This window comes from Lissotriton helveticus, chromosome 4_1 (genome assembly GCF_964261635.1).
Source record: "Lissotriton helveticus chromosome 4_1, aLisHel1.1, whole genome shotgun sequence".
In the NCBI taxonomy this organism is placed as follows: domain Eukaryota; kingdom Metazoa; phylum Chordata; class Amphibia; order Caudata; family Salamandridae; genus Lissotriton; species Lissotriton helveticus.
The window spans coordinates 20,848,123-20,868,438 of record NC_136063.1 but is presented as its reverse complement, the minus strand read 5'-3'; the positions used below and the strand labels follow the sequence as shown (position 1 = coordinate 20,868,438).

Here is a 20,316-nt window from a genome sequence, read left to right as displayed (position 1 = left end):
TGACCATCTTACCTCCAGTTATCAGTGCCTGGATCATGACCACAGCTGCAAAGATGGCCCTCATGGTGCTAGCAAAGTAAGGAGTAGGGGATAGACCTGGATCACTTGTATGGGTCTTCTGTACATCTCATGCTCAGGGCACGCCTTTTACACTCTCACAGAAAAGGTGGGGCTCAGGATGTGGCTGAACTCTTTGTGTGTGACTTGGGGCACTTCTCAGGTTGCTGACATCATCCCTTAGAAATATATTTAAATAAACAGTATGAAATGATGTACTGCAGATTTGTTGAGTAAATACCAAATTGTACTGAGACTATGATCATAAGTGCTGGGCTCAATTCCAATCCAACAAACATATATAAATACGTGTAGGAGTCATGATAGTTCAAGTTCAAGTTCAAGTTTAAAATTTGTATAGGGCACTACTCACCCATAGGGTCTCAAAGCGCTTGAGGGAGGGGGGGAGCTTTACTTATCAAATATCCAAGTTTTTAGTTGTTTTCTGAAGGAGAGGTGGTTCTGTGTGAGGCGGAGGTGGGTGGGGAGGGAGTTCCAGGACTTGGCCGCTAAGTAGGAGAAGGATCTTCCTCCCATGGTGGATCTTTGGATGCGTGGAATTACGGCGAGGGCTTGATTGGACGATCGTAGTTGGCGGGTGGGGGTGTAGAAGGACAGGCGGGTGTTGGGGTATTCGGGTCCTTGGTCGTAGAGGGCTTTGTGTGCGTGGGTGAGGAGGCGGAACGTTATTCTCTTGTTGACGGGGCGCCAGTGGAGGTCTTTCAGGCGACCGGAAATGTTAGCTTGGTGGGGGATGTCTAGGATGAGTCTGGCTAAGGCGTTTTGGATGCGTTGGAGTTTTTTCTGTAATTTGGCTGTGGTTCCGGCGTAAAGGGTGTTTCCGTAGTCTAGTCGGCTTGTGACCAGTGCATGGGTGACCGTTTTTCTTGTTTCGGTGGGGATCCAACGGAAGATTTCGTTGAGCATGCGTAGGATGTTGAAGCATGATGATGAGACGGCGTTGACTTGTCTGGTCATTGAGAGGGAGGAGTCCAGGATGAAGCCCAGGTTACGTGCGTGGTCCGTTGGTATGGGTGCGGTTCCCAGGGCCGGTGGCCACCATGAGTCGTCCCAGGCGGAGGGGGATGATCCTAAGATGAGGACTTCCGTTTTATCCGAGTTTAGTCTTAAACGGCTGTTCTTCATCCACTCGGCTACTTCTTTCATTCCATCGTGTAGGTTGGTTTTGGCGGTGTTTGGGTCTTTCGTGAGGGATAGGATCAGTTGAGTGTCGTGTGCGTAGGAGATAATGTTGAGGTTATGTTGGCGCGCAATGGATGCGAGGGGACTCATGTAAACGTTGAAGAGTGTGGGACTGAGTGAAGATCCTTGGGGTACGCCGCAGATGACTTCGGTGGCCTCTGATCTTAAAGGGGGGAGGCGGACTCTCTGGGTTCTTCCGGCGAGGAACGAGATTACCCAGTCCAATGCTTTTCCTTGTATTCCGATGTTGCTGAGACATTGTATAAGGGTCTTATGACAGACTGTGTCGAAGGCTGCGGAGAGGTGGAGAAGGATGAGGGCAGCAGTTTCTCCGTTGTCTAGTAGAGTTCGAATGTCGTCTGTTGCTGCGATGAGGGCGGTCTCGGTGCTATGTTTGGCTCGGAAGCCGGACTGTGAGGGGTCGAGGGATTTGTTGGATTCGAGGAAGGCGGCGAGTTGATTGTTGACGGCTTTCTCAATAACTTAGGCAGGGAATGGGAGGAGCGAAATGGGGCGGTAGTTCTTAAGTTCGGTGGGGTCTGCTGTAGGTTTCTTCAAGAGGGCGCTGAGTTCAGCGTGTTTCCAGCTTTCCGGGAAGGTGGCGGAGTTGAGGGAGCAGTTGATGACGTCTCGGAGATGGGGTGCAATAATGGAGTGTGCTTTGTTGAAAATGTGGTGGGGACATGGGTCGGTTGGCGATCCTGATTGGATGGAGTTCATCAGGCGGATGGTGTCTTCAGTGGTGATTGGGTTCCAGGCGCAGAGGTTGTTGGAGGGGCGTTTTAGTTCGGAGGTAGGTGGGGTGGGCTGGTCTCCAAAGCTGTTATGTATGTCAGCAATTTTGTTGGGGAAGAACGAGGCTAGAGAGTCGCAGAGGTCTTGAGATGAAGTGATGTCGTTGGTGCCGGCGGTGGGGTTGGTAAACTCTTTGACGATGTTGAATAGTTCTTTGCTGTTGTGGGCGTTGTTGTTGAGTCGATCCTTGAATGCTGATTTCTTGGTGGATCGGATCAGATGGCGGTGTTTGCGGGTGGCGTTCTTGAAGGTGGTGAGGTTGTCGGTGGTTGGGTTTTTTCGCCAGGCTTTCTCGAGGGTGCGACAGATCTTTTTGGATTTCTTAAGGTCACCATTGAACCAGGGGGCTTTTTTGCTGCCTTGCTTGATTTGGTGGTTTTTCAAGGGTGCTAATTCGTCAGCGCTGTGGGTGATCCATTGTGTGAGGTTGGTGGCTGCTTGGTTTGGGTCCGATGATTTTGCAGGAGGGTATTGGTGAAGCGATGTGAAGAGCTGGTCGGTGGTAATTTTATTCCAGTTTCTCTGTGGAATTGGTTGTGGGTCGTAGTCTTTTTGTAGTTGAAGTGAACGCAGCTGTGGTCCGTCCAATGGAGAGCTGTGGTGTGGTTAAAGGAGATGTGCTTGCTGGAAGTGAACTTTGGGTTGAGCGTGTGACCGGCAAAGTGGGTGGGGGTGTCAACAAGTTGTTTGAGTCCGAGATTGGCGAGGTTGTCCTAAAGGGTGGTGCTGTTGCTGTCGTAGTTCGTTTCCAGGTGGAAGTTGAGGTCTCCCAGTAGGATGTAGTCCTCGGAGGGGAGGGCGTGAGGGCTGATGAAGTCAGTGATGTCTTCGCTAAATTGTGTGCGGGGTCCGGGTGGTCTATAGATGAGGGTGCCTCTGAGTGTGGTCTTGGGGTCGGTGTGGATCTGGAAGTGAAGGTGTTCAGCAGTTGTGAGGTAGTCATCGGAGCTGGTCGTGATGCGGACGGTGTTCTTATGAACGATGGCGATTCCTCCTCCTGTTTGGTTGATGCGGTCCTTTCGGATGATCTTGTAGAAGTCTGGGATGGCTATGGCGATGTTGGGTGCTGATGAGGTGTTCATCCATGTTTCTGTAAGAAAGAAAGGCGACGTCCGGTGATGTGGTGTCGAGTAGGTTCCAAAGTTCAATGGCGTGTCTGTGGACCGAGCGGGTGTTGAGCAGGATGCACTTCAGGTGGTTAGTGTCGGAGCTCTGTTTGGAGTCTGTGGGTTTGGTGTGGGTCCTGATGCAGTCGAATTTGCAGGAGTGGCAGGTGAAGGGTCCATGGGTGTGTCCTGGGGCGGCTTGGTAGCAGTCTGGGAGACTGCCGGTGTTGAGTGCTGAGAGGGTAGCAGAGTCGTACGTTATGCGGGTGGAGAGGGGTTTGCGGGGGCCAGGGGGTCTGGCGCTGCGCACAGTCCAGGCGCAGACGGGCGTAGACGGGCTTACCTTTGGCGCACCTTCGGCACGCATAGGGCGCACACGCTGCGCGTGGACGCTGCGCGTCTGTTGCATTGACATATGTAGATAGTGGAGGGGGCGGAGCAAGGGAGGAGCAGCTGGGAGGCGGGAGCGGGGTGGAGGGGACGGGCTCCGAGGCACAACAACAAAATGGATGGCAGCAAAAACAAAACTGAAACAGGTTGGGGCCCAAAGTGGGATTACGCTGTGGGCAGTGGCACCGGGACAATTCGGTACTGGTAATTATTTTCAATAGTGCAATGTGAGCGCTACGATAATGTAGCAATGAGCAATAAAGCGCTATGACAATTACACTGCGCAAATCAGCAATAGAGCGCTATGGTATTACAATGCACAAGCTATGAAATGAAAACTAAGCAGGCAGCAATCTAGGCAGGCAGCAATTCTTAATAGCAACAAGCAATGCGAGAGAGCCCAACGATACCAGGGAAGACCAGGAGCGTGGGGAGCGACCGCTTCCGATGGAGTCAGGACGGTCACCTGATGATCTACTAATGGGTATTTACCACGTGGTGGAGTATTTTCTACCTCAATCAATCAATCAATCAGTCAATCAGTCAATCAGCATTTATAAAGCAGAGCAAATCACCTGTGGGTCTTGAGGCATTGGAGATATTGTCTGCTGCGTGGTAATTGCTCATTTCAACATCCAGGTCTTTTCTGAATTGCTGGAGTGACCGAGTGGTCCTCAGGTGCAGGGGGAATGTTTTTCAATGTCTTGACCACCAGGCGTGATAAAGATCTCTTTCTGTTATTGCTACAGCAGATCCGGGAGCTGTGTGCTAAGCACAGGAAGCCATTTATAAGGTATCTGTGTGGCTGGTGGATGATAAGGGGCTTTTTGGTGAATGCTTGTCCTTCGTTGTGCAGGGCTTTGTATGAGTGGGTCAGCATCTTGAACTGGCCTCTCTTCTTGATCAGGAGATAGTGTAATTTCTTGGTGGAGTGTGATGTGGGCCATCAGGGGATAGGTTTTGCCAGTGAGTTTTACATTTTCTGAATTCTCCTTAGGAGACGTGCAGTGATTCCTATGTAAAGTGTGCTTTCATAGTCCAGCTTGCTAGTGATGAAGTCCTGCGCGAATGTATTTCTGTTGTTAAATGGGACCCACCTGAAGATCTTGCGAAGCATGGGGAGGGTGTGGAAGCAGGCGGACTCGACTGCCTAGCCCTGCTTCTTCATAGATAGCTTTCTGTCCAGAATGAGGCCAAGGAATGCAGGCGTGTTCTGTCAGGGCCAAGTTCTGTGGGCCATCATGCGTTGTTCCATGGCGAGGTGTTGTTCCTAAGGATGAAGACTTCTGTCTTGTCTGTATTGAGTTTGAGACAGTTGTCCTTCATCTAGTCAGAAATGTTCATCGTGCATTTGTAGAAGCTGGCTCTGGTGTTGGAGAGGTCATCGGACAGCAAGAGGATGAGCTGGTTGCAGTCAGTGTAGGAGATGATGTTGAATCAGAACAATCTGATGGTGTAGGACAGCGGGCTCATGTAGGTGTTGAAGAGGGTGATACTGAGAGATGATTTGTGGGGAACTCCGCACATGACCTTTTTGGGTGCCGATGTGAACGCTGCAAGATGGATCCTCAGGGTGCTACTGATGAGGCATGAGGCGATTCATTTTAGTATGAATACTTGGATCTCAATGTGGTGGTGTCTGTTGATCAGGATGTGATGGGAGATGATGTCAAAAGTGGCTAACAGGTCCAGGAGAATGAGGGCTGCCCTTTCACCTTGGTCCAGGAGGACCCTGATGTTGTCCGTGTCTGCAATCAGGGCGTTGGTAGCTGTGGTTGCATAGGGTAATTATCACACCTCTGACAACTTTTACCTCCCTCATGTTCCCTCCCTTCCTTGCTCCTTGCTTCCTCCCTCTTTATCCCTCTTCCCCTGCTTTATCAGTGCACACTACTGGCCAGTCCAAAGCCCTCTGGGAAAATGAACAGTATGCATGGGGAGAACTACCTCAGCTTATAAAAAGTTCCTTGCTACTGATACAGCAAACAAAAAACCAGAGGACATCCTGGTCTTGGGGAGAGACAAATCTCCTTCAGGGAGACCAGGTGGACACAGCCCAATTGGAAAAGACAATCCTCAGGGGGAATTATGCAGTGTACTGGACATGAGGAAGATAGTGTCCCACACACTCAGTAAAAAGCACTGATGCTAATGCTAGCAAGCAACAGACGTCTGATTGAAAGGGATGCCCACTGTCCAAAAATCATCATAGCGACCTTCATGACAAAGACATTTGATCAACATGAGCATTATCCAAATACAAATGACATCAAAACAGAGGAATAAAAATAGTTTTACAACAGACTCCAGTCCTGGAGAAAGGCCTGTAGTGAAACATCATCATACTGATGGGGGACCTCAATGTCAAGATTGGAAGCAACAACACTGGGTATGAAGAAGTCACGGGCAATTATGGCATACGCAATATGCGCAAGAATGGTTAAAGGTTTGGAGTTCTCTGTGCCCTGAACAGCCCAGTGGTAGGGGAAAGTGTATTCTCATGCAAAAGAATACACAAGACAGCCTGGCTGTCATCAGACAATTCAACAGAGAATCAGATCAACAATCTGGAGGTTCCTGTAGGATGTGATAGTGAAACCAGACCATCACATTCTCATGACAAGGCTGAAGATAAAGCTGACAAAAGCATGGATAGAATTGACAAACCAACACCAGAAATATAACACCTCCCTCCACAAAATGGAGTGAATACTCAGTCACCCTCAGTGACAAGTTTCAGGTCCTGCAAGAACAAAATAACAACAGAGAGCCTGTAGAAAGTCTGTGTGAGAAGGCCACAGAAAAAGTGAAATCAACATGCCTGGACACACTGGGTCTCAAGAAACAGATTGCAATGATTCTCTGCAAAATCTAAGTGAGAATGGAAAAGAAAGCTGCAATCAACACTAGCAAGAGTAGAAAAAGCAAAAGCTCTGAGCAAGTACACCAAAACAAACAAAGTAGTAAAGTGAAACTTAGGAGCAGACTTGTCACACAAGTCCCGGAAGCAGCAAGTCTTAGAAACTTGAAAGAACTCTACCATATACTAAGTAAAACACTCCTGAAAGACCTATTAAAGACAAACCTGAGAAGACAATCATGGGTAACGAAGGCCAACAACGAACATGGAGCGTGACATAGATGGGCTGCCTGTCCCCTAGGTGTGGTTCAGGGTTGAGGCCTCCCCGCTTGTACCGCTGAGTGTGACACAGATGGTACACATCGGTCTTGGGTGTGATATCGGGCCGGCACCTCAATCTTTTTGTTTGTCTAAAAGGATTTTCTGAGTGCTACAGGGATCTTAAACACTGTTGGTATCTGAAAGAAGTGAGAGGTGTTGTTCACTTGGGTCACTGGGTGTGACACATATTGTGCGCTATGCCCCTGGGTGTGAAACAGTGTCCAATTTGGAAGTTAGGGAAAAAAACTTTGGATCTTGGAGATCAGGTGTAGGTTGTGTTAGGTCAAGACTCGCCTGTGGTTCTTTGAGTGATTCATTTTCGTTGCCCCATAGCTGATATTGACATTAGTGTCTGTACAATGTTCATGATGATGCCTCAGTTAATAACATGTAACTGAAAGTAAGTTGTTAAAATCAGTAATCCCTGTGTATGTTTTCCTATGACGAGAGTAGACCTTGAGACTCTCAAAAACCACCCAAAAAAACTATGGCGCATCGGTCCCTTAAAAAGTGCCCAACATATCATGTAGTCTCCTTTAAAAAACATGCAAACCAGGTTGCCCACACAGTTTAAAACTTGTTGGGTTTGCCACCAGTGGCATGCATACACCAAGGCACATGTGTTTCCCAGGCCAACGGAGAGAACCTCTGAAATTAACATGATCTAACACATGCAGGCACACATACAGACCAAATACGGCAGACAGAAGAAGGACAGAGGAAAGGTACTGTTAGAACTATAAGCAATCTTCGAGGAGGCCCAGACCGATAATCCTAACCCATGGTCAGCAAACAAGACGTCTTCAACTCCCAGGCCAACAATTGTCAATGCTGACGAGGAAACAGGAGACCACTGTGGCCTGGTACAAACACTACTAAGGGGCCCAATTACGATGTCGGTTGGAAACTCTTTAGACCGACTCGGTTTCTGAATTGTTTCCAACCGAAGCAGGATCGGCAAATCCGAAAGACCAATTGCGATGCATCTGAACACCATTCGATAGCACTTCCATTGATTTCAATGGCAGACTGTGTTCTGAACACAAACTCAGGCTTCCATGGGGAAAATAAGTGTCTGGGGAAAACCTTGCATCCTTGCCTCCTGTTGTGGGCGCCCCTAAGGGGAAGGAAGATTCCATCTTGGGAGCACACAAGGTGAGGTGCATTGAAGATGTCCGCTGCTACTCACAAGAGAGATAGTGGCTGGGAGGAACTAGAGATCTTTGCATTGCCATTTTGATGTGTGCTAGCCCACTGAACTGAGGGAAAGGACCACAATGATAGACCTCAGCCAGTGGAAGGATACTACAAATCAGAGGATATGGCCATAGCAGAGATTACATCTTGCACCGAGTAAAAGATCCCAAGTGGAACTTCCCCTACATGGAGGATTGCCTAAGACGATGGAAGCACAGTTAGGGAGAGACCAGTGGAGTTTTCTCAAGCCAAAAAGAAGCTGTTGATACACAAAAGCACATCAGGGACCATCTATGTGCCTTGAGCTCAGATAGCTAAAGCATAGGATAAGAACTACTTTGCAAACCTTGCTGGATAGTTTTGGGAAATGGTTCTATTGTTGTAAGAAGAACACAGTGGCAGTATATCTGGCGTTAGGCGATGTCAAAAGTCTGCCAAGGAATCTCTTCGGGGAGGAGACTTATAAGGTGTTCACTTGAGCTTGCATCCCAGCAGTCGCACTAATAAATACCGAGCGTGAGGGTGCTGCATTCAGTTCTTACCGGCACTAAATATAGACAGCCCTGAGGAAAATGTTCCCTGACTGCACAGATGTGGGAGGGTTAATGGTGGAAACTATGAAAGCTGGGAAGACCATAACTGATTGTTTTTATAAAATGGGGGAACAATAGGGACAAGAGATCGGACGGCCATGGCCATGGCATCAAACATGCCTGCAAGTTGCATTTTTTTATGAAATCCACATAAAGAAGCTGCCCACTAAGATACAGAGTGGTTTGGGCAGCGTAGTGTGGTTAGATACAAAACCCTGGCTGGAGATACAGGCCTGTGCGGACCATGATAAGTCCTTTTCCTGTCATAACTAAACGCCAATTAGGCAATTAGTTATAATTGGAACTGAACTTACGGTCCATTACAGGCATGTACTTTGGGGCCATTACAGATCTTCAGATACTTTGTTGAATTTTGAGTGACGTGTGAAGGGGTCTGGGTACCCCATGTTTTGAATTTGGGCACCCCCATGCTTAATAGTCTCCCTAAAACTAGATTCTGTATTAATTTTCTGAGAAGGACTTCTCAGTTGTATTGTCTGTTCCTTGATGCTGATCTACGGTAGCATCAAACGTACCTCATTATTTTAGCCTTAAAAAAGTCCTATAGACGAAACACGTGTCAACTTCCTCATGATGAACACACAGACCTGTTTGACCCTGTGTTACGTCACATTTAGGCATTCTGTTAGCAGTCAAATGCCTCACAGTACTCCTGTTCACTGACAGAAACCGCATTGCCTTCTCTGCTGAATCCTCAGCAGCTACTACTGAGAAGCACAAGTGGTTCTGGGTCCTCCATTTGGACGTGAAGCACAAAGACATTCAATATGGCCTGAGGGAGCCCACACAATAAGTCCACAAGAGACTTCACATATCTGTAGGACCTTGAACTGGTTTTGGTCTTTTTTTAAAGGGGAGAGAGCACATGCACTTTAGCAATTGGCTAGCAGTGATAAAGTAAACAGAGTCCTCAAGGCGGCAAAAACGAGATCAGAAAAATGGAGAAGATAGGGGAAGATCAGGTCCAACAGCCACCATAAGGCACACTGTCATAGGTGCAAGAGCTTACGAAGGGCTGAACTTACCTGCATCTGCACCTGGTCTCTGCCATCTGTGAGTCTGCCCTGCCAAGTGGTGCCAACCCATTCCTGGACCCTTGGAAGTAAGGCCTAAGGAGTTTCTTCAGTCAACCCATGCATCTTCATTGGAAACAGAGCATCCTGCAACTGGTGCACCTTCTTGTTGCAAGGAGTGGAACTGGTGCATCTCCTTCAAAACAAGTGCATCACCGCATCATCTTTGACATTGCACAAACCAGGATCAAGGTACCTTGGCTCAGAAGGCAAAAGTAGGTCCCTGTATCAGGCCTGCGTTCCATTGAAGTTGACCTGAACTTTTGACTTTGTCCTGTTCCAGCATGACCAGTTATCCTATTTAAGACCTTACGATTTTACAGTTTATTTTTTTTAACTGATTTCTCTAGTTCTAGTTATCGTATTTGTGTTGGTTTGGTCTTATTTAATTCATTAAATTAATTTATATTGCTCTAGGCTGGTATGGATCCATTTTGTGTGGGGTTTTCACAGTTTTACTGTTTGATGAGTTGCAGAAATACTCTACATATTGCCTCAAAGTTGAGCCTGACTGCTCTGTTCCAAGATACCAGAGGATGAGCAAAGGTTTAATTTAGGGTTTGTCTCACACTTAGTCTGACTAGGATTCTGGTTCCTGTTTGTACAGGGTACATACCGCTGCCAACCAGATACCCTCTGTCTAACAGTAGCACTCTTCATCTCATTTAGAGATTAGCATTAGTGTTGTTTATTCATTTTTATGTTGGAATGGCCTAATTTGTCAATTTTGTAGGACTGGATGGTTAGTAGTTTCTGGTGGACAATGAGTGATACAATTTACATCAGCCACCTGATAAGGCCTGAGGACTTTTTTGAAATAAATTAACCACTGAGTACAATGGCATCCACTCTGTGAAATTAATTTAGTATTGTAGGCTCCAACTGTTAGGATCAGGGGTTCCCAGACTTTTCTAAGTTACGCACCCATACAAAATGTTCTTTTGATGTCCGCACCCTCCAAAAGTAGCATCACATTTGAAGATGAATAGTGTTGCACCTTGGCTTATCTGACAACCAATTGCTCTGATTTCACACTATCCAAACTAAGCTGCATACCCTTCAAGTCCAAATTTCACTGTTTTCCAGTTCTAAACGTGGTTTGGTTTAAGTCACTGTATTTAATAAAGAAGTAGTGGTTTCAGTCAATTCCCAATGTCCTCAGACATTTATTACAACATATTGAACTAATCTAAACTCACTTGCTATGTTCGGTCTTCTCAAGCTGGTTCCTGATATCAGAAAAACCGTATGATGGGGAAAATGTCATAGCTTTCAATTTACTAAACATCTCATCAGGCTGTAGTAACGAGATCTTTAGGTTATAATAGCCCTTTATAAATGATCTGTAACATACCCTAATTTTACAATGAGGCCTGAGACATGTTTTCAGTAGTCCACTTATAGCCTTATGCTCCTGCCAAAAATCTCTATCTGGGACAAACTCAAATCTCCTGATTTTCAAGGATACATCTTCTACAGGAAGCCTTGGTATTTTTCTACCAACAAATCAAGCTAGGTCTTGAACGTGCCACTAAGATGGCCTACTTTGATCCCAAACTCCGTACAAAGGTTATTGTTGATGGTAGCCTTGTTGGGTTTGGCACCAACCTTGCACAGCACAGCATACAGCCAAATGCCTGAAAGCATATTGTGGCTTTCGAAAGTAAGAAGGAAAGGTAAGCAAGAAGATGGCCACTGGATGGTGTGGTGCTCTATGTAGGAACTCCTGAGGCTGGGGATTACTCAAACAAGCTGAAATCCCTGTTTAGCCTAGAATCCCAAATATTTGATCACTGAGCCATTCTCGGACCATTGACCCCTACTAGGGAAAACTTTCCTTCCGAAGACTTACAGCCTAGAACCTTGACTCCTCAAGCGAGATCGGGGAGGTGCTTCTGCATTCCTCATCTCGCTCAGCTTTGCTCATATCAATGGTGCACACCGCAATTGAAGATGAGGTTGGTATCTTTGGCTGGAGAACAAACCAGGCAACACTGCTGATCGGTAGGTGCTTGGTCATATTGAGCTGCCCGACAGGGCTTTGTCTGGAGTTTGGTCTTCCCTGGCTTGAAAGGCTGGGACCTACTACCCCCTCCACCCCCTCTCCCAAAATACGTTGCAACACCCTCCATTAATTCAGTAGTGTCTCCAGTGGCCTCCCCCTGGCGTGTGGGACCTAGGTGTGTGAGGGCACAGCAGCGGGTCTGCTGTGGAGCGGCCATTGTGGGTCTCTCGGTGATAGACAGACAGCAGGTATGCTCCACTCTGGAGCACCCAGGCAATGCGCCTGCAACTCCTCCATTGGTGAGCTGCCATCAGAGGTTTACATTGTGGCAAAAGATCCCTTATATGAGAAATTACGTGGTTGCAATCACTGTCAAATCAGGGGAAATATGAACCCTGTGGTTTCAATGGGCATTTCCCTCCTCCCAATCCTCTCGAGCTGCCCGGAGATCAAAATGGCCAAGACAAACGATATAGAAAGAGGGCTATTCACCTAGGGAGCGGAAAACAAAAAGGTCTTCCATTGTTTGCTGCCTACGAAGCTGCAGCCATGTTGAAATGACTCCTGTTCCAATGTTGTAACCAGCCCAACTGATTTAAGCCCCCGATACGGGCTCTGTAAGAAGCTATCTGCGTCCCGGTTCAACCTTTGTAATTTACCCCACCTTTTTGAGTGCTCTGCTTCCTGATGCCTGGATCTTTTAGGTATGTAAGGGGAGAATAGATACCGAGTTCACGCAATCATCATGGCAAGAGTAACTATGAAACTAACAGGAAGTAATTCCTACACTATCCTTTACCCCTTCAATCTCTCTAGAAATGCATCCAAAACCTTCCAACACAACCTGCTTAGACGGAAACCCTGATACACTGTTCTTAGAACTCTTCTTCAACATAAAAAATGAAATATTCATCAATGACTTAATATTTTTCACTAGAAAAATGGCTAAATGGCGCACTACCTTTACCAAGTTACTAATCCTCCAGGAAAGGAAAAAACATTCCGTATGGCACCAAGATTCTGACAACACCCTCCAAAAACCTAAAAGGAAATCTGAATTTAACATCCGACAAAATGGCACAATTCTTATCGAAGCAGCCAATAAGGATTTATAACAATGCAACACATATTTTGCCACACTAAAGGATCTTGTCTACAACAACTCCCTTCATATGCACCATATTTGGGATATTTCACAGACTGATACACAACACAATTGTAACTCTGATAAGATAGAATCTACAATTCATCAGGAGCTGCAGCAGCTGAGGCCTTTGGCTAGAACCACCAAAATAAGTGCATTTCCGTAGTCCAGCATGCTGGTGATGAGGGACTGGGAGATGATTCTGAGAGTTGGTGAGGAGCCATTTTATGGAATTCATAAGCATATTAAGTGAGTGGAGGCAGGAGGCATAGGCTGCATTCACTTGGCCAGTCACAGTGAGCTGGTGGTTGATTACAATTCTGAGGTTCTTTGTACGTTGTTGTTTGATCATTCAAGTGGCAAGGTATTTCCATTTCCAATGCTTGTATTAAATCATTATAAAAAAATATATATATATTCCAATATATCAAACGGTTTCTTAACGTATCTTAAAATGGAACATTGCATTCAATGTTTTCTATCTTTATAAAAAATTATTTGTTTCTCATGTTGCATGCAGCAAACTCGGACCAGAATTTAAGATCCCCATTGCATCCCGTCCAGATTAAAAAATACACTGAGGACTTGTAACAGGTATTTAAAAGAGCCTAACAGCTGTCATAGCAAGTGTCAGAATTTAAAGAAAACATTATTTTATTTGCTTTCAAAGTGTCTATGAACTCGACCAAATGTTCCAGCCATTTAAAACCAGCAGCAGCCCAGGAAACAGATTTGAGATTCTCTGGAACTAAGAGTTATTTTCCCAGTCTCACTTTTACTTCAAAGTCCAGCTAAGTTAGTGCCATACATGCTGCCTTTGTGTGCCACGCATACATAAACAGACATCTCAAACATATTCGCTTCCTCCAGGAACTCAACCTAACCATGGCGACTGCCTCTCACCTCTGAGCTTGATGGACCACGGAGACACACATCTCCCTTTATTTCAACAATGCACAGGGCACCACAATACTCCTTCATAAAGGACTTTACTGACAAAGGTGCCAAACAGTCTGTGACACTGATGGTAGATATCAAAACACACAAGATGATGGACGGAATGTTGCACAATGGCAAAACATTCACCCCAGTCACAGATCTGGGTTTAATCCTCATTATTTTGCTCACCATGCCACCCCAGTTCAGATATTGCCATATGCTAATCAGTCATGACCCTGTACCTCATGGGATCAGTCTAGACGCAACTGCCAAGCCATGTCTTCCCTGGACCAGAATCAACCACCCTAGGACCAGTTTCTGCCTATCAGCCTTCATCAGCCAGTATAGCTTGACTCCAGTTGCTTAATGAGCACGGGACCCACGTCTGGGCATACCCTTTCCACATAGGGTAAACAGCAAAACACACAAGATGATGGAGGGACTGTTGCACAATGGCAACACATTCACAGTCAGTCACATGTCTGGCTTTAATCCATCGTTATTTTGCTCACCAAGCCACCCAAGTTTAGATATTGCCATATGCAAATCAGTCATGACTCTGTGCCTCATGGGAACAGTCCAGACCAAACTGCCAAGTCATGTCTTCCCTGGACCGGAATCAAACATCCTAGGACCGGTTTCTGGCTATCAGCCATCATCAGCCAGGTAGGCAAAATAATGATGGATTAGACCCAGATAGCAAAATACTGTCGCAAGTTGGCTAATTCTGCAATTCGGCCTGTTTGCGACCAGTATTTTGCTTGATGCATGTGGCTCTTAGCTTCTGGCTATTCAGATGCACCAATACTGTGCCAGCTGGTGCCTTAATTTCACTGCTCTCCAGACACTGGTGTCTACATATTCCAATGATGCTCACTGTGATTGGGCCATGACTAGTCAAGAGGAGCAATTACCAATCTAGTTCAGGCTGCCCTTGTTGCTACAAGGCAGATTTGACATAGCCAAAATATTTATTCTCCACATGTTTCTATGTTTATTTGTAAATATACCAATCTGACTTACAGAACACTTCTTGAAGTGCTTTTGGTCCAATCTGGATTTCTTGGTCAGTGTGGTCAAGCAGGCGAGGGTGCCATGGGAAAAGTTTACCTTGCTATTCCTCCAAGGTATCCTCAGCGGTCCTCATATGTGCCTCTATGCTTACTGTACTCTTCTGGGTCTACCCCAATTTCTTCCAGCCACACAGAGAAGTGAGACATGATTTGGTGGCCCCATGCCCCCTGGCCATTGTGCTATACAGACTATATACACCCTTCCTCACTGCCTGTGATGGCTTGCAGAGATGGGCCCAGCTCCACTGCCTCGATACATGTACAATGCCACTTGATTAGAACCCTCAGCTTCCTCTGTTGGAGGATGAGGGATCCTGTTGAAGGGCAAGGTACATGGGGCTTCTGTTATTCGGTGACCTCTACCTCAGCAAGCATTAAGGTGCTGAGCGTTGCCCCTTGCCCACTGAGCTTGATGCCTTTCTGCATCACCAACTCTCCTCCACCTAACAAACGCTGCATGCTATATTTCCTGTGCATCCCCACATTTATATCCTAGACCTTATACTCACTACCCCCACTCCTCGAAGGCGTGTAACCCACCTGCATAATGTGAGGAAGGTAAAGGCATCTATGTGTATCCCTGGTGTTCAGACTGCCCAGGAATTAGGCACAACTCCCACTATTTGAGCAATGGACATACTACTGTACCCAATCTATGGCCTTCTCTTAGACTTATTCATTTCATGTTGTTACATAGACTGTAACTCACACCAGCTCAATTGAACAGAAGCTGACTTGGAAAAGATGCCCATTGTCAGGGATGTGCCGTTCAGGTGGCAAGCTTTTGGGCTGGCATCTTCAGGGAGGTGGGCCAGATTACTAGTCATCTCCCAGAGTTAACAACATTTGTGGTACTGCTGGGGTATATAAAGGAGATGGCCCAGAGACTCATTGCTATGCTGCTTCTTCTAGCCAACAGGAGAGTGGCCATGCACTGGGATAGGAGACCAATGCCAAAAATCAAATTTGGCTACAAGATGCTGTGTATTATCAGGAACAGCTTTCACATTACTTGCAACTCATGCTGTTACAATCCAGGCCCATGGAAATCTGAGGGGGTTTGGTCCCACACATGGCACAGCAAAGAGCAGGTGGGGGTCTTTATGACATGAAGGATATGCCACTCCTGAACACTACCTCCTTATTGAGTAGACCTATGAAAGGGCTCGGTGCTGAGACCCAGCCTAGTTTTAAAACGCATTTACACAACACAAGGGACTAACTCATGTGCTTTATGTTGCAACTGCAAGTATGTGGAAAATAATAAACTAACCTTGTCTATTGTCTTTGTCAGTATTAAATGTGGCTGTTTAATTAATGGTATGTGCTTATTTGTGTGCTTATGTTATGTATTTTCGTGACAAAAACGCATAAAAGAGTTCCAGTTGTATGTAAATGTGTAAATAGTTTGTGAATAGTACTGATTAATTAGGTCACATGATTCAGTTGCTCAAAAATTGTCTTGTTGGTTTATGGGCCTTGGTAAGTGATTCATGATTAATGGTGAGCATTGTGGAGATTGGTAGCGTTTGTAAGACAGTTTTTCATTAGGGGCGCTGGATCAATAACTTGGTAGCAGAGTTACGGTTACTATGGTAACGGACATGCTACATAGTAATTACATAGGATTGATGACTAAAACATGTTATGTTTGTCCAGTTGTTATATGTAGTCGAAAGGTTTTTTCCAGCAGTGTGAAAATTCCTAGTATGCCGGCATAAGTGTAGTGTAACAGGTGGAGTTGCACAGTGCATTTGTTCTGTTTCAAAATAGTGGTATTGTCCTATATCACTAGTGTTGTGGACGTACAGCACATGTTTAGGGATTTTAGGTGTGCAAGGTAGAATGTATAGTGAGGATTGTCTATGAAATCGTAGCTTTCGAGTAGAGGGACATCTGTCCTGTTTTAAAACTCACTGTGAAAAGAGTAGTAGAATTTATCCAAGCTTGAGTGAAGGGTAAGGAAGCGTTGTCTATTCTTACTGCGAGTGAGGGTCTCTGTGGGTTAAAGTCCTACCCAGATTCATGTATGTATGTTTAGGGTTTCTTCCGTTTGAATGTGCGTAAATGATTTTGTAATTACGATCGAGTGTAACTTTGAATTGTTACTTTATGTGCATTCAGAGTGAAACAAGTTCGTTATTATTTGATAGAAGGGTAGAGTAGCCTTACTTTATCAACGATTGAACATTCTGTGAGAATAGCGTCGTCTATTTCACGCAAAAGAATACTTGAATAACTGAAAAAGCTATCACTTTATTTTAGCGAAACAGACAAATTGTTCGTTTTTCTGTAGTTACTAATTGAATTCCATTGAAAAGTATTGTAAAAATGGCGCTGTGAAAATATTTTGTAAAGGAGGTGTCATTGTTACTCAGAGCGGAGCGAGGACAGAGAAGCTGCAGCGGCAGTATACGTCACTGGTGTCGCGCTGTGATTGGCTAGCCTATGTCACAGTATTCGCGCACTGATTGGCTCATGTGACTAGACAAGCTTGCAGCTGATTGGCTTATCCTGAAAATCAGTAATTCTATTGGTTCAGCAGAATAGTGACGTAGCTTAACCTGATTGGCTTGTTGGTGAGTTTGGCGCACGGATTGGTTAGTTTCGCGGAACAAACAGGAAATACTTACGATCTTAAGCGGAATCGTTTTAAAACATGAATTATTATTACATGAAAGAGGAAAAGAAGCTTTCATGGTTTCAGAAATTGAAAAATGTATTTAAACCTGACAAGAAAATAGAAATGCGAGGTGGAAGATTAATTCATAAGTACAAAACACCTGCAGCTTATATATTAGGTGAATATGGTTATCATACTTGCCTTTGGATAGAGAATTGGATGGAATATCCCAAAGATGATGGTGTATTAGCATGGCCGGAAGATGGGTCATTTAACATTAAGGTTTTGAAAAACTTAGGAGAAAAAATGATGACATTTGTACCAAAGCCTAGACCTACTCAATTTGAGGCTTTAGGTGAATGGGAGGATGAGATGTTTGAATTAAAACGAGAAAACAGAGGTGTAACAAAAGGCACTAGATTGGACATAAATAGGGAAACTCATGAGGATAGAATGCGTCAATGGAGACGTGCAGACATGTGTGATGGTCTGTATACAGCAAGATTTGGTGAGCCTACTGGTCAAAAGAGTGCCCTAAAGAAAAATAATAATGCTGAAGATAATGATTTAGAAGATGCAGTTTTAGAAAAGATTTATATTACGAAACAGAAACCGCCACCTTACCAACCAGTTTGTTCATGGTCTTCCCCGAGAATTCCTCCAGGAACTTCTCCAAGTGCTCCTCCTAGAGAAATTATTGATGAGACACCACCCAGATTAAATCAGAATAATGCAAAAACTTCCGAAAGAGTAGAAACAAGAACTCGTTCTAGTATATCAGGAGAAAATAGAAATTATCCTGAAACCCCAGTTCAGAGAAATGAAATCCCAAGAAATGTAATGAGAACAGAAAGATGTGAGGAAACACCAAATACCTCAGAATATTTTCGATCGAAAGATGAATTAATACAGCAGTTAACTAAAAGCATGGAAGCAGTAACGGTACCAGTAATGATTGGACCTGTTCTTCCAGTATTTGATCAAAGGGAAGTTAGACATTCAGCTTTAACTGTTCCATTAAATGCAGAAATTCAGAAAGTGGCTGACACATTTTACTCAGATTTATCAGAAATTCACCGAGAGAAAACAATGATACCTGATTTAACTTTTAATCAAAGTCCGACTTGTAGAACTCCAACTGCTGATACTCCAGAAAAGAGCATTAATAAAATGGATTTAACGCAAACCCCAAAAACCCCAGAAATTAAATTACTTGATGTTGCAAAACTGAAAGCAGATTTGGAGGAATTGATTATTGGCACAATTGGACCTGACAATTTAAAGCTAAATCACTGAATCAGGATGATGAATTATTGTTTATTTGTAAAAGTATACAGTGGAAAACGAAAACCTAGTATGATCAATTAGAGGAAATAGCTGTTGAAGAATAGAAGTTGATTTGAGTAAACAGAAAAATTTGGGAAAACATTACAGAGTGGATTTCACTGAAAAAGACATTGAGAACCTGAATACTACAGGAAGAATAATTCATATAAAAGAATTGATCATGTTTCTAAAAAGATTAGGTGAATTAAGTAAATGGAGAGTAAAATGGACAAAGAAAAGAGAGCAAGAAAGAAGAGAAAGAGGAGAAGTAGCAAATCAGCTTCCAATGAGAGAAATAGCAGGAGGTGGATATGTGCATGTTCCATGGACAAGCCAGGACATTTTACTGTTCACAAATGATTTTCCTCGGCTGAGAGAAAAGCCTGTGGAATGGTATCGACAGGTAGACAGATTTGTTAAGGTCTCAAAAGTTCTGTGGATTAATCTTGATGGATTCTTTGACATTGTTGTCCCATTGGATATTCGGACAGAATGCAAAATTTCTATAGATTGGCCCAAAGAAGAACCTGCTAGAGATAAGATAACAGGTGCTCCTTCACCAGATGTTATGAATCTGTATGATAAGGTAATTGTGTGGTTGAAAAACAAGATTCTCCCAAAAGAAGTTGATTGGGTTAAAATAGACAGAACAAATCAAGAGCCAAAAGAATCAGTACATTCATTCTATGAAAGATTACTGCTAGTATTTAAACAATACAATGGTTATGAAAAATTGAGTGAGAAGGATATGAGCCACTTCATATACAGGTTTGTATATGGTTTAAGACCTGAAATTGGTGAAATGATTAGATCTGGAATAGTTGGCTGGCAATCACTTACAGTTGATGACATTTTAAGAAAAGCAAAATATTGCAGTGATGAAATAGATGCTAAACAAAAGAAGCTAAAAGAAAAGGCTATGTGGGCACAGGTAAAAGTGGCTAAACAACAAATTGCAACATTAGAAAATAAAAATGTTCATCAGAATCAAGGTAAATTTAAAGGTAAATTTAATAAGCAAAAATTGATAGGGAATATTGAAGAGTTAAAGTAGAAACTCCCATGTTTTAATTGCGGCGAAATTGGACACTGGAAGCGTGAATGTAAGAATCCGATCAGACCCAGAAATTTTAAAAATACGTCATTAAATCTACAGATGCAGAATGAGATAAATCAGCAGCAATAGCTACAGCGACAGGTAGTGAATCAGCAAAGTCAAATTCCACAACCGCCACTTCCAAACTGTGTGAATGTGCAGAGATACAGTACAGAAACAGGATTCTGCGGAGGTGAACAGGTAAACAGACCGCAAAGAGTGAATGTGTCAAATGTTTCTCAATAATTTTGGATGAAAGAAAATGGAGGGAGTGATTCTGAGGATTACTTATGATGGTGCCTGAGAGAGGAGGAAGAGTGTGTGCTTGGAGCCATTCTTGAGGTAGACCAATCCGGTCCATTTGTAAATGGTAAAGTGAATGATGTAGAAATCACTTTTCTTGTGAACACAGGTGCTACCCGTTCTACTGTTAGATCAGTGGAAATAGAAAACCTGGTGACACTATCCAAGTAGTTGGCGTAGCTAATCAACAA

At 44.4% G+C, this 20,316-nt stretch overlaps 1 protein-coding gene across 1 annotated transcript in view; it reads right to left on the bottom strand.

The window, feature by feature from the left end:
- LOC144826912 (uncharacterized) overlaps positions 1 to 86 on the bottom strand; it is a 53,744-nt gene extending 53,658 nt beyond the window's left edge. The window contains exon 1 of the mRNA XM_078685370.1: positions 13 to 86. Coding sequence (XP_078541496.1) covers positions 13 to 64 — 52 coding nt within the window. The 5' untranslated portion in view covers positions 65 to 86. The remainder of the gene's footprint in view (positions 1 to 12) is intronic.
- Positions 87 to 20,316: the final 20,230 nt, after the last annotated feature.